A 14,270-nucleotide genomic window follows, 5' to 3' on the forward strand; every position below is an offset into this window, starting at 1 on the left:
CCTGCGACTCCAACTTTTCGTAAGTCTGGCAAGCGGACCCGCAGTCCTGTGGAACCCACACTGGGGAGACGGAACGATTCGGAAGGCCACCTACAACGTTAACCGAACAGGCGGTGGGCGCAGTCCGCGCAATAGATCCGCTGGGCTTCGCCCACCTCTGGTCGCCAGGCCCCGCCCCGAGATGGAGCTATTCTAGTTCCCGCCCCAGAGGGCACTTCCGGCTTAGCGGAACTCTGGGCGCGGGATCAGGTTGTCCGTGGACGGAGCTTGTGGTCGAGAGGCCCCATGAGCGCGGCGCCCCTGGTGGGCTACAGCAGCAGCGGTTCGGAGGATGAAGCGGAGGCCGTCGCCGCGGGGTGGAGCAAACCGGGGTCTGGACTCCACCGTGGGTGAGGAACTAGGGATTTTTCTCTCTCGAGCGTAGATTCTTTTGAAACCTCAGTGGGACCGGAGCCCCCGGGGTAATCGGGAAGGTGTGTCGGTTCCCCGGAAAGAAAAAAAAGAGAGACGTCGAGGGAAAGGATTCAGAACACAGCCTGGATAAAACCCTGGAATGACACTTTGGCTGAAGCAAAGTTGGGAGTTAGGTTCAAGTCCAGCCCTTTCTATTGGTGCATTTTCCCCTTTGGTGAGCAACCGTGTTTCTTCCAGGATGTTTCCTCATTGGAACACAATGCAATAAAAACCCAAGCTTTACATTCGTCTAGTAAATGCTCAATGAATAGCCATCGGGAGACTGGAGATTTCAGACTGGCGCAAAAAAATCCAAGAAAATCTTGTACTTCAAGGGCCTTGTACTTAAAAGGTTTTAATACCGGCCTTTGCTGAATGTACTGTGTCAGTTCACTGAACAAGAGCTCTAGCAAATAGAAATATGCTCTACATATGAGGAAATTAATGTAAGCCAAGATCACAGGGCTACTTGAGTTCAGGGCTGTCCAACTATCTAATAAGGACTTCCAAGCCACGATGCTGTCTGCAGAACGGTTTCCCATTGGGACCAAGAGCCTGCTGAGGTCTACCTCCCAGAGTGGCTAGAAAACTACAGTAGTTTTAAAGAGCTATGGCTCTCTAGAAGGAGCTTGACACCTTCCTGAAAATTTATATTCAGCCACTGTGGCTAAGGGAGGAGGATCAAGTTTGAGACCAACCTGGGCTACATGGCAAGACAGGTGTGGGTAAATATCATTGCATAAGGGCTTAGAACTTTTGTTGTATGTGCAAAGGGAGATAAATGGGGATAAATGTTTGTTCTTCTTTTGCAGTGGCCAGAACCCCCAACCCAGTCAGAGGTTTCCAGTGCCTGACAGTGTGCTGAACATGTTCCCCAGCACAGAGGAAGGGCCCGAGGATGACAGTGCAAAGCATGGGGGTCGAATTCGAACTTTTCCCCATGAGCGAGGCAACTGGGCCACCCACATCTACATACCATGTAAGTCACTTACTAATGACAAATGATAACAAACAAACAAACAAGGACCTCTAGCTATTTGTGGGAGGAAGAAACCAGGGCCCCTGTGTGCTGGACTCACATCTCACCCCAGAAAAACCACCTCACTGCCTTGGGTGTTCTGTAAGTTACTGGGTGCCTCAGGGTCTTCATTTCAGCATCTCTAAGGTGGGGGTGATGGTATCTGTCTCTTTGAAAGATTAAATCAGATAATCTGTGCTAAATTCTTAGCACAGTACACAGGGTGGTGGCTCTAATTTTAAACTCTCCCGTTATCAGTATCTACTATCCAAAGTACCAGCCTGATTTACATAGTTTCAGAACATCTATGGCTACATAGAAAGATACCATTTCAAAAAACAATCATGTTTCTGTGTTTGCTCACTTGTGTGTGTGTGGAGGTGTCTGTAGAGGCTAAAAGACAGTCTGAGTCACTGTGGGAGCTCTTAACTTCTGAGCGACTTCTCCAAGCCTGACCACAGGTTTAGATCAAATATATGCCTTTAATGCTGGAAGAATCCTTATAAGATCTTTTACTGCAGCTTACAAATTTAACTAAAACACAACATGTGTTTAAGTTAAAAAATATTTACAAATTGTTCCTTGTGAAGTGTGAGCTCTGGTGTTTCTGGTCTGATCATGTGCAAGTTAAACACACCTATAGTTGCACATGCCTGTGGTCTTGCTTCTCACAGCTCTGTGAAGAACTTTTGTTTTTTTCAGTTTGCTGAGGATTTTGCTTTTTGTAGGCAACAACTTGGCTTTCTATAGCCTGAACTAGGCACCAGAAGTGCCCTGTATCCCTCTTTTAAAACGTCGTTTTCGTTTTATTTATTTATTTATTGAATGCATGTATGTATGTGAACACATGCAATCATGACACACATGTGGAGATCAGAGGACAGCTGCAGGATTCAGTGGTCCAAGTGAGCAATGACTGGCCACCAGACTTGGCAACAGGAGCCTTTATCTACTGAGACAATACAGCATCCCTTTTTAATATACTTCATTGATGTTTTTGTGAATTTCATACATGAATACATTTTAATCCCCTTCACTCACTACTGGATCTTCCCCCAGACCCCCCAGTACTCTTCACCTGCTGGGTACTTCTTGATTACTTGAATTCTTACAATAAATGCATGTTAACTATACTCAGAAATTCATATTAAAGTCTGGAGAGATAGCTCAGAGGTTAAGAGCACTTACTACTCTTGCAAAGGACCTGGGTTCAATTCTCATCACCCACGTGGTGGTAGTTCACAACTATCTATAACCCCAGCTTCATGGAATCTGACAACCACTTCTGAACTCTACACATACCAAGCACATATATGGTAACATACATACTTGCAGATAAAACACTTACAGACATATAATATTTTTTTTATTTAATTCACATTAAGGTCCCATCTAGATGGCTCAACAGGTGAAAGTACTTGGCATGCAAACCTGATGACTTGCAGGGTTTGATCCCTGAAACCCAAGTCATCTGCAATTCCAGCACTCCTACCTGTAGATGGGGAGAACCACAGAGAAGCTCACAGGCCCATATCCTACAGCCCCACAGCACAGACAAGAGAGACCCTGCCCCAGACAAAGTGGAAGGAGAGAACCAACTCTGGAAGTAGGGTCATGTGTGTGCTCACACAAAGCATCATAATACACTTCTTTGAAAAGACATTAAAATATTGGTAGACTGTACAGACATAGGCTACTCCTGAGCCAGACGATAAGGGCTTCTCTGCTCTCCAGGCTTTTTAATTTACCTGTGACAGCTTGACTCAGAGGGCCGTCCCCTCTCCCTACTCTTTCTCTAGACGAGGTGAAGGAAGAGTTCCAGGATCTACTTGACATGTTGCTGCCCCGAGCTCAGATGTTCGTACCTCGGCTGGTGCAGATGGAGGAGTTCCACCTCAGCCTGTCTCAGAGCGTGGTTCTCCATCACCACTGGATCCTCCCCTTTGTGCAGGTGCTTAAAGACCGCATGGTCTCTTTCCAAAGGTGAGCACTTCCCTCTTCTATCAGTCCCCCTCCTTTCCTGGGCTTTAATGGTCCTGGAGGTGGGCATGGTGCCCAGCGAGCAGGCGAGGCCTAAAGGCCTCCTGAGGCTGCTGTGATGCCCATCCAGGGTGAGGCAGGCACCTCCCATGAGCTCCTCCATAGTCTGGGTTGAATATGGAAGTCCTGCTGTCTGTTTCTAAGCTCCTACCTAGGTCTTCTCGCACTCCTGTTCCCAGATCCATAAGAGACTTTCCCATACCTGCACTTCTTTAACTCTCCAGATACTAACTGTGTCCTAGAGTGTACTGCAGTTCTGAGACCAAAAATCCCAGAGTTAGTGCAGCTTCACAGGCTAAGGACTTCATCCCACAAGTTGCTTTGTACAGTAGATGTCAGCTGCATGGTAGGTCCCTAGGTTAGCCAATAATTGTGATTTTGATACAAATCAGAGTTTCTTAAGTTACCATCCCCAACCCCTCCTATTGACCATTTGCTAGGAGGACTCACAAAATTCAGGAAAGCAGCTTACTTCCTGGGTTTTCAAGTTGTTTACTGAGACAGGCAGGCTCTATAGACCAAGCTGGCTTTGGATTTATACGAGTGCTAGGCTAGGCATAAGCCACCACACAGAGACTTATAAAGGAGAGTTGGGGTGCTACACAAGTACCATGTTACTGAGCTCCATCCCCATCCCTTACAACAGATATTTAAAAAGATGTGAGTGAAGAGTGTTGGAAGAGGCACATAGGGCAGGGCTAAGAAAGCACAACTGGCCCCATGCTGGTTTTCTCTACTTACTTAGGGCATCTCTGCACGTACCTACCTTATGCTGCTGTTCGCCAAGTCTTTTCCATTTGTCTCAGGACCCCTTAGTGCCCAGAGTCACCTCGTCCTCCTGCTGTTATGGCCCAAGGGTTCGTCCCAGTCACCTCACACACACTCATTGTCATACCGCCCTCTCTTCTGGAGCCAGAGCTCCTCCATCTGGGACACTGGCTTCTCTGAATGCTCATGGCCTTCTCCAGGAATTCTGGTTCCTCACTCCATCAATAGGTGCTTGCTCAGGACTGAGTGAAAAGGTTCTACCTTGGGGTTCTCTGGGTCCTCTGAGGGCTAGTTCTATAAAGAACTCACAAAACCATCTTATTAGTACATTTCTAAATCTTTTTTTATCTCAGAATCTGTATTAATTAGGGCTTCTGTTGCCGTGAAGAGACACCATGACCACAGCAACTCTTATAAAGGAAAACATTTAACTGGGGCTAGATTACAGTTTTAGAGGTTTAGTCCATTATCAACTTGGTGGGAAGCATGGCAGCATCCAGGCAGATATGGTGCTAGAGGAGCTGAGAGTTCTACATCGTGATCCACAGGCCCCAGAAGGAGACTGTCACACTGGATGTAGCTTAAGCATAGGAGACTTCAAAGTCTTCCCCCACAGTGACACCCTTCCTTCACCAAAGCTATACCTCCTAATAGTGCCACTCCCTCTGAGCCAAGCAATCAAACATATGAGTCTATGGGAGCCAAACCTATTCAAACCACCATGGAGTCTTTTACAATTTTTTTAAATTTTATGTTATAAGTGTTTTGCCTGCATATTTTTATGTGCCTATACTGGTGGAGGTCACAAGAGAGCATCAGAGATCTGGAAGGTTGTGGGCCACTGTGGATGCTGAGAACTGAACCCCAGTTCTTTGCCAAAACACCCAGTGCTCTTACCCACTGAGCCATCTTTCTAGCCATGTCTGCAGAGTCTTTTTTCATAGAACCCCTGTGAAGGCATGAGATTGGTGGAAATAGAAGTCTTCTAATGAAGCCCCAACCCTGCTGCTTGAGGGGCCTGGAGCTCAGAATTCTGAAGTGTGGCTCTTCCAAATGGAAAAACTCCTCATTTGCTGAGGAGGAAAGAATTGGCTCCAGTGCAGTCAGTCAGTTGGTTAGAAAACAAGGACTAAAGCTCACCTCAGTCTAGCCCACTGTGATCACCACTGTCAGGTTTATTGAGCCAGCTACATAGTATCAGGACTGTCACAGGTGCCAGAACCCACCCTAAGTGGTTAAGAGATAGCCCTAGATTCATGGGAGAGTAACCAGATGTTACTAAGTTACTGCCTCAGCCCTGTCCATCAAGGTTGGCTTCCTTCTCTCAGTGACCAGGAAGCCACCAGTATGTGTGTATATGCATTTTCACATAGGTGAAGTTGGGGGTCAGTAAAGTTGGTGGCTTGTTTCTTGGTATGAACTGCTCTCAGCAAAGCAAACTCTTTGGTGGTACCTGGACACTGCCACATACCACAAGGATGATTTAAGGTCTTGATTAACTCTAGGATATTTTTATTTCATATTTCCACTTAAGTCGTGGGGTAACAATATTGATTATAAAATGAGTTAATTATATTTTTAAGATGCTATTTGTGGGAGATGTATAGAGGACTGATTGTTTTCTTTGTTTCTGACAAACATTTACTGTAATTGAGATCTTGTGTCTTGCCCTCCTAAGCACAAGGCTGCAGACATCTGTCACCATCCCCAGTGACAGTTCTGGGTTTTAAAATATGAACTGTTGTTTTATTTCTTTTTTTTTTTCTTGAAATGTCTTTCTTCTTTTAAATTTCAGGTTCTTCTTTACTGCCAACAGGGTAAAGATTTATACCAATCAGGAGAAAACCAGGTGGGTCCCTGACTTAAGTCATCAGAAGAAGATTATCTGTTGTCAAGATAGAGGGTCTACACTTAGTTTTCATCTGTATCTGTCGGGCATCGGTTCCCAAACCCAAACCTACTCAGGAAAAGAGCTCCGGATTTCAGGGGGAGTACAGAGTTATCTCAGTACAGAGCAGGCTGTGAAGATGGAGACCTGTCATAGGGATGAGGTCCTGTTACCTTCCTTCCTGTACCACCTCTCACATCCCCACTGGCAAACGAGCTGAAGAGGTCTGAAGAGTTGCAAGTACTAAAGCATTAAGTAAGGTGGCATTTTGTCTGCAGGGCCTCCCTGTTCAGTTCATTCATCAAGCCCCACCTCTTAGCTGCTCTGACAAGGCTCACTCATCCCTTTGCTGTAGCTGAAGGGTTTCCAGCTGTGGGGAGTTGGCCGTTTCTGATATTGACAGGCAAGTGAGGACAGGATTCATGGCTTTGGTAACATAGAATTCATTATACTCTTGGCCAGTTTGACAAGAGAGAGCACTTCTGAGGAAGGGTTAGATGGCACAGAGACCAGACTTCATGGGAGGATTTAATTACTAAAGACAGAGTTCTCAGCACCTGCTAGAAGAAGCAGGTACCAAAGAGCAGAGCTTTGAGAGGGTGATGAGTCCACAGGGTCTGCCAGAGGGGGGAGGAGATAAAGGGTGGTGTTTGCAGCAATAGAAGAAGGCTACGTTGCTCAGCTTCATAGACAGGAGAAGAGACATCTGGTGAAAGGAGTACTTTAAATCAGGGAGGAAGGTGGATTGAAAGCTGGTTCATGGAGCAGCAGAGACATGCACAGGAAGATAGAATGAGCCACAGCCCAAATGCTAGGCTGCCTATTGGATACCTTCTGTTCTGACATGTATGATTTGTGCTTACTCACTGTTCTGTGCCTCTGTTGTCTCTTCTGCCTCTTCTTAGGACTTTCATTGGGCTCGAGGTCAGTTCAGGGCATGCCCAGTTCCTGGACCTGGTTTCAGAGGTGGACAGAGTCATGAAGGAATTTGACCTCACTACTTTCTATCAGGTAATGCACAGGGCTGAGAAAAGGGAACACAGACAGTTATGGTTTCTGTCACAGGGCTTCTGCTCTGTCATCCCTGGAACAGAACATCCTCAAAGAAGCCCCATCAGAGGCAACTAAAGAGACTTCCAGAACTTCCCTGAGTGTCAGAGCATGGGGCTGGAGTTTGAGGTGTCTACCCAAAGTCTAACATTTAAAAAAACTCTGCACACATCTTGTGATTTGTGTTTCTACTCTGTGAGTATCTATGTTTGGCCTGTCTTTCCTACGTGTTGTGTCTCCAACACATGGAAATGACCCTTCAGAAGACCCGTAGCTTTACAGTCTCTGTACCTTCCCTATACCCTCCTGGGATTCAAAGTCCAGGCAGAGCATCACAGCTGTAAAAGTCCATGGATTCTATTCAGTGTGTTTTTCAAAACCATGCCCGGGTGTACAGTTATGTTTAAATAGAGATAATTATTGTTTCTTCAAAATTGTTGACATTTTGGGTTATGTTCATTTAATCTGAAAAGTATGGCCTCTGCTGGAATGTTCTAGATCAGAAAGAAGAGTTATAGCCATGCATGCCTTTAAACCCGGAAGCTGAAAGTCCAAGATTCAGGTGCCTACATGATTGGTTTCTGTTGAAGGCCTTGGCTGCCCCTCACTGTCCTTCCCTCGAGGATGGAAAAGAGAACACAGTTTTCTACCCTCCCTCTTTGATCTTTAATTATATTTGTGCTTATGGATGTTTGCCGGCCTCTATGTCTGTACACTATATGCATGAAGTACCCTTGGAGGCCATTAGAGGGCGTGAGATTTGTTAACTATAGGTGTCTGCTGGGGACCAAACCGCTGTCCCCTAGAAAAGTTGCCATTGTTCTGAATCTCTGCGTCATTGCCCCCCCCCCCGTATCTTTTTTCTAAGGGCACCACTCAGTGCCCTCATTAACCCTAGTTACCTCCAAATACCATCACATTGGTCTTAGGCTGTCACTATTTCCATTTAAGGGAGAAGTACACTCCCATAGTGAGGAGAAGCACCAGCTATTATGTCTGTGTGGGCAAGGGACTTGGCTTCAGCACTGGGGTAGCCAGGGATCCTACAGGTAGACCCGACAGGACTGTCATAGACCTGCTGTGGTGAATGGGCCTGCCATGCCATCCTGTGGTGGCCTAACTCCAGCTTTTTTTCCCTAGGACCCTTCATTTCATGTCAGTCTGGCCTGGTGTGTGGGTGATGCTCGTCTCCAGCTGGAGGGGCAGTGCCAGCAGGAACTACAGGTGAATTTCCAGAGCAGGGACACAGAGCACTGAGCTCCAAAATGACAGAAAGGAAAGGATTGGGTACTTAAACCTAAATCTGTGGGAAACTGAATGGTAAGGCAGGAAACCTTCATCTCTTTTCCCTTCCTGCTCAAAGTGTCAACCCTGACACAGCAGCAGTAGCTAAGAGCTGAGTAGTGATGTAGGTGCTCTGGCCCCACCCTAGACTCGGGGCAGCAGAATTGCATTTTAGCAAAATTTAGGGCTTCATGTGCCCAGCCTTTCAACCGGGTCACGTGAGAAGACTGGAGACTCACCCCTCATTTGTCTGAGGTCAGAGGTTTGGGTCTGGCAGTTGTACATGCAGGAAGAATGTCAGGTGTATGGACCCTCCAGCCTTCAGAACCCATTGAACTATGAGTCTGTTTTTGAGATGGTCTCACAGTGCCTCCTTGCTTGGAGGTCTTAGAGTGCCCGGAACTCACTGTAGAGCAGGCAAGCTTCAAACTTGCAGTGTTCCTTCTATCTCTGTTTTGGGATTTCAGATTTCAGGCATGTGTCACCATGCCAGGCCACAATTTGATAGCTTGTGGGACAGGGAACCTTCCTATCAGTGTGGTGGAAGGAGAATTTGCAGTTCACAGTGTCTGGCAGCTGACATCCTTCCCTTGCAGTGCATGAAGGCACTATGGCCCATTGTTGGTAGCATTTCTTTTTTTCTCAAGAGAAGCTAAAAATCCAGATTTTTATGTGTTGCCTTCTAATTTTCTTGTGTTGGCAACTGAATCAGATTTTTGAAAAATATTTTGCCAGTCAAAATCTGTACAGGCTGTGGGCCATATCTCCGTAGGTACCTTCCCCTCGTTCTGATCATTTTGAAGACAGAAAAAAGCTCTGATGTCTAGCTCCAATAGAGCCTATATCTAAACCAAGCCAAACTTCAGAGTAGTCACTGTCCCCAGGGCACTATGTCCTCATTTGCAAGCATGTCAATAGGCCCCAGCTATCGGTAAGGTGATTGGACAAGATTATGATTCCCAAGCCTGGAGTCTGCATGACCAGGGACCCGCTCAGAATTGCCCAGTGTGCTGGACAAAAAAAAAAAAAAAAAAAACAAAAAAAAAACAAAAACGTTTGTTTGTGGTGCTCTGGGTCTGCTTCCCCTTAATGTACCTGTTATCTCCCTGCTGCTGGCTGAAGGAAATCGTGGATGCATTTGAAGACTCTGAGATGCTGTTACGTGTGCTGGCTGAACAGGTCCGCTGCAAGTCAGGGAACAAATTCTTCTCAATGCCTTTGAAGTGAGCCTTGTCCCATGCCTCTCCACAGGCCTGCTGAGATGGAGCAGCCTGCTGCCATCTGTGGGATGCCTCAGTACGGTTCACACAGTACTATTCACACAGTACTGTTCTAGTGGGCTGCTTACTCTCTTGGTCTGCTTGGATTGTAGGTTGGTAGGCTGCTGCTGGAGCGTGGTCATTTCCAGAAATCACCAGTAGAGGGCAGCCTAAACCTCTAATTTTTCCTCTGCTAGTCTTAGGAAAGGAAAATGAGCCTGGCTGGGGAGCCCACCCACACTCAGTCCCACCACGGTCTCTCCACTGCAGTAATCTATATTGATGCCATTGGCCATCAACCAGATTTTAAGATCCTTGTGTCCTGACTCACCTGTGTCAAACAGGCTTCCACGCGTCTGTCATCCTTTTAATCTCCTTTATTTATCACCTTGTCCCTTCATCCCATCCTGTGCCAGCAGAGGTCATTTCAGGGCCAGGGCATAGGGTGCTACTTTGTGGTCAGCAGCAGTTTGCTTCATTCCTTCCTCCCACTTACCCAGCCAGGTGCCTGGGGAGAGCCCAGCAGATGTTTCATTTTGGCCTGGCTATGGCTGCCTGCCAGGCCTCCAACACCCATGACCCCTGCTTTCCCCCATCAGCTTTCCCAGAGATGCAGAGAGGCACCTTTCCTCCAGCCAGAACACCCCTGCCTGCCCCTGTGGCTGAGCATTCCTCGGGGTGGGTGTGGGACATGGGGAGAAGGCCAGGGAGACACAGGAGGATTTACTTCCCATCAAGCTCCTATCAGGACAAAGAACCAAGCCTTTCTGGTTGTCATGGGGATTTCTAGTGATGGATGAAAAATATTTTTTTACAGTTTTAAATTATGTTCAACAAATAAAAATCTACCTTTTTAATATAGTGCCTTATTGTAAAGTACTTTGACTTTAAAAACTGTGGTGCCTCTGATCTCCCCCCCCCCCCCCAGCTGTGCTTCACAGCTCAGGGGCTCTTGGGAGGCTGTTCCATTTTAAAGATTTTATGTATATGTTTGTTTTAGTGTATGTATGTTGTGAACATGTGTGTGTGCAAGCACAGGAGTTCCAAGAACAGTTCTCTGTAGCCACTTCATGTGCTCCAAGGACAAAGACCTGGATAGGTTTGATTCTCCACCCCCAGATTTCAGCTCATAGCCATTCTGATTCCAGCCCCTCCCTGGCCTTTGCAGGTGCCAGGCATGTATGTGGTACTCACACTTGCCGGCAAAGCACCCATACCATAAATATTTAGTTTAAAAGAGAAAAAAGTGGGAGCTGGGGAGCTAATTCAGGCCGTAATGTTCTTGCTTTGTAAGTATCAGGCCCTGAGCTCAGTCCTTAGAACCCATCCTTTAGAAGCTGCCATGGTACCAAACACTTGTAATCTCCACACTGGGGAGGCAGAGAGACAGAAGGAACCCTAAGCTCACTTGCCAGCCAGCCTTACCTTTTTGTCAAGCTCTAACCAATGAGTGACCCTGTCTCAAAACACAGTATGGACAACCCCTGAGGAACAACACCTAGGATTGACCTCTGGCTTACATGTATGCATAGCCATGCGCACATGCATGTCTACCTCTGTACACACATACACAAACATCCTCCTAAGAAAATAGGAAGATGGGGTTGCCCTGTCTGCCAGGACTTTACCAGTGACACTGCATGTAATTCATGGAACCAGGGTTTTGGCATGCCCCAGGGAGATGCCATTCTCACTCTTCCAACACACTTAGACTTTATACCAGATGACATGTACTAAGCCCTCCCTAGGGCCTTCCCAGCTGAGCCTGAGGGAAGCAAGCTGGGCAGGGGTGATTACTATGGAAGAACAGTTATGTGGCTTGTCTAGGGACGTGAGAACCTTAGGACCTGACTCAACCCTAGCCTCAGCTTCCACCATGATACAGCAGCCTAGACCATCCCCACACTTACCTCCTACTCAGGCCTGTGGCTCTGGCTCTCACTTCATGATTCCTGTCCTCACAACCTTACCTTTCCCTAGCCTTAACACATTCATGCCTTGTTCTGCTAGTGCCACCGCACCATCTACTGGCTTCGGTTAACCTGCTGCTTGGTGCCAGTGGCATTAGAATTCACACTGGAGAAGAAGCTGGGCATGTTTTCTAGCCTGCAGGCAACATGGTAACCGTAGCTTCCCAAGTCACATTATTGACACCTGCTCCCAGGCCCTGAAACGGGCCCTCTGCGTGATCAAAGGGGAAACAGGCAAGGTGTGCTGAGTAGAATACCCAGCCCTTGCACTTGTCCAGACCACTTAGGGCTGCTCCCCTGGGAGAGGATGTGGCTCTGCGGGTCGTCTGTGCTGAGAGTGGAGTTAACGTGCAGCCACTTTGAGAAATGGGCCAAGATCAATAAGCAGCTCTTCAATAGAGAATGGAGGTGGCATTGGAGGAAGGAAGTCTGAGCTTTGCCGAGGGGGATGGGCATGTAAGCTGTGCCTGAGGAGGCTGGCAGCCTTTGCTTGGCAGGCACCCAGACATGCAGTGTGCCTCCAGAGTGGAGCGCTGACAGTGCAGAAGCAGTTAGGGAGCTTCCTTCCAAAGGAGAAGTGGTCCAGAAAGCAAGAGACAACTGGAGATGGAAGACCAAAGCAGGCCTGTCCACTGCTAGGTGGGCGGTGTTCGGGGAAGAATTGTTCTTGATGAGGATTTGATCACGCTTGGGAGAGTACAGAATCAACACATCTGGCTCTGGCATCCTCAGATGTCCCCTGCAGGGCAGGAATCACTCATCTCGGCCTGGCTGGCTGACGTCCATCTGGCACTAAAGCCTTCTCCTTTGCCTCTTTAGACCACCCCAGCTCTGTTTCCAAAAGAGAAGGAAAGTACTTGGTTTGTTTGTTTATTCCTTCTTTTGGCACCCACAGCCCGAAAGGCTGTCTTGTTGACTGAAAGGGTCCTGTTTTTGCCAGCCTGGCACAGAACCAATCACTGAAGTGATAACTGGCCAAATATGAGGAGGTAAGAGCTTCGACTCAGCCCTCCCAACCATAGAGGTGTTTATGGACTAAAGAAATGGGGTGGTCCGAGGCATGGGAGGGTGACTGGAGGTTGGGAAATGGGGCATAATGTGTGTTCTGCACTTTTAAGCCCCACCAGGGATGGTTTTGGGGGATCTGGGTGTGGATGCCTACAGAGGCTAGAAGAGGTGGACAGGTTCCTCCAGAGCTAGAGTCACAGGTAATTCTGACTTACCTGACATAGGTGCTGGGAACCAAATTTGCACCCTCTGAAGGTTAGGTAAATGCTCTTAACCACGGAGCCATCTCTTCAACCCATTCCAGCCCTTTTGAGCGGCCTCCAAGTCCTGAAAAACAGGCAACCTATTCTCCCATGACCCTCTCATCAGAGGGGTTACTGACAGCAAAGTTAATGGGAGTGTACCACATAGCTACATACTTCTAAAACTGATAGGAAAAAAAAAAAAATCAGGTAATGGGGACTGGAAAGATGGCTCAAAGGTTAAGAGCACTGAATCAGAATCCTCCTTTTACAAATAAGAAAGTAAACCTAGATAGGAAACAAATGTTCCAGATTCTGGTGAGGTTGACCTAAGGCAGGAACCCAGAGACCTGGTTTGAAATCCAGAGTTTTCTGAAGAACCCCTCACACAAAAATCTATTTCTACTGCCGGGTGTGGTGCTATTCAGTTTTAATCCTGGGAGGCAGAAGCAGGTGGATCCCTGTGAGTCTGAGGCCAGCCTCAACTATGGAGTAAATTCCAGGACAGCCAGGGCTACACAATGAAACCCTGTCTTGGAAAACCTTTTGGGGGGATGGGAAGGGGGGGAAATGAAGGGACGGAGGGGAGGAAGATCCATTTCCTAGAGTCAGAAAAACGGGCAATGGAAAAACAAAAAAATCAGATTTAATTTATCAGTCTCTCAAATCTTGCTTATAGACCTGAGATTTTTATTATTATGAGTTAGCCCCATAAACTCTGTTTGTTTTTTGTAAATGGTTGGGAATACATTTTGCAAACAGATGCAGTACAACTGAACAGAAGCTGTTGTTCACTTGACACTGGACACTTCTCAAAATAAAATTTCTAATTAGAGAATTTAGAAGCTGGTTTTCCACGAGAGGGACCCCACAGGGAAGTCCACCAGTGGAAAAGGGAGAGACTGCCTCTGCATGCTTTATCTTCCTTCAGTTGGTGAGTGGGTTTAAACCAGCCATTTCTAAGGTCCTTTACTAGAGATCCTATTTCTGAGATAGGACAGGGTGGAGGCACCCAGAGAGCCCACTCCAAGAAAGACCCACCCTCAGGTAAGGTAAACAAACACACATGCCCCTCATCTGTGGGGAGGTGATGAGGTGTCCTGCCCTCTGCCCTGGCCTCCATGCTTCTCAAGTTCCCAATTCCCCCGGCTAACTACACGGTGTAAAAGTTAAAGTCTAGTCCAAGCTTCACCAGAAGGTTTGCCCTCCCACCCAGAGTTCTGATGGGCCTCATGGACTTCATAACAGACCAAATACAGCGGGCTTTGCTTGGAAAGGAAATGTATGCAC

General features: G+C 47.2%; 1 protein-coding gene across 1 annotated transcript; it reads left to right on the forward strand.

Annotated features, from left to right (window-relative positions):
• USB1 (U6 snRNA biogenesis phosphodiesterase 1) lies at nucleotides 1-10,543 on the forward strand. Its single transcript, XM_080937392.1, has 7 exons — nucleotides 1-389; nucleotides 1,266-1,432; nucleotides 3,271-3,454; nucleotides 6,075-6,128; nucleotides 7,073-7,178; nucleotides 8,358-8,441; nucleotides 9,624-10,543. Exons 1-7 carry the CDS (start codon nucleotides 286-288, stop codon nucleotides 9,726-9,728), a joined length of 804 nt encoding a protein of 267 aa, XP_080793518.1. The 5' UTR covers nucleotides 1-285; the 3' UTR covers nucleotides 9,729-10,543.
• The last annotated feature ends 3,727 nt before the right edge of the window (nucleotides 10,544-14,270 follow it).

This window comes from Micromys minutus (genome assembly GCF_963924665.1).
Source record: "Micromys minutus genome assembly, chromosome: 24".
NCBI classification, from domain to species: Eukaryota; Metazoa; Chordata; class Mammalia; order Rodentia; family Muridae; genus Micromys; species Micromys minutus.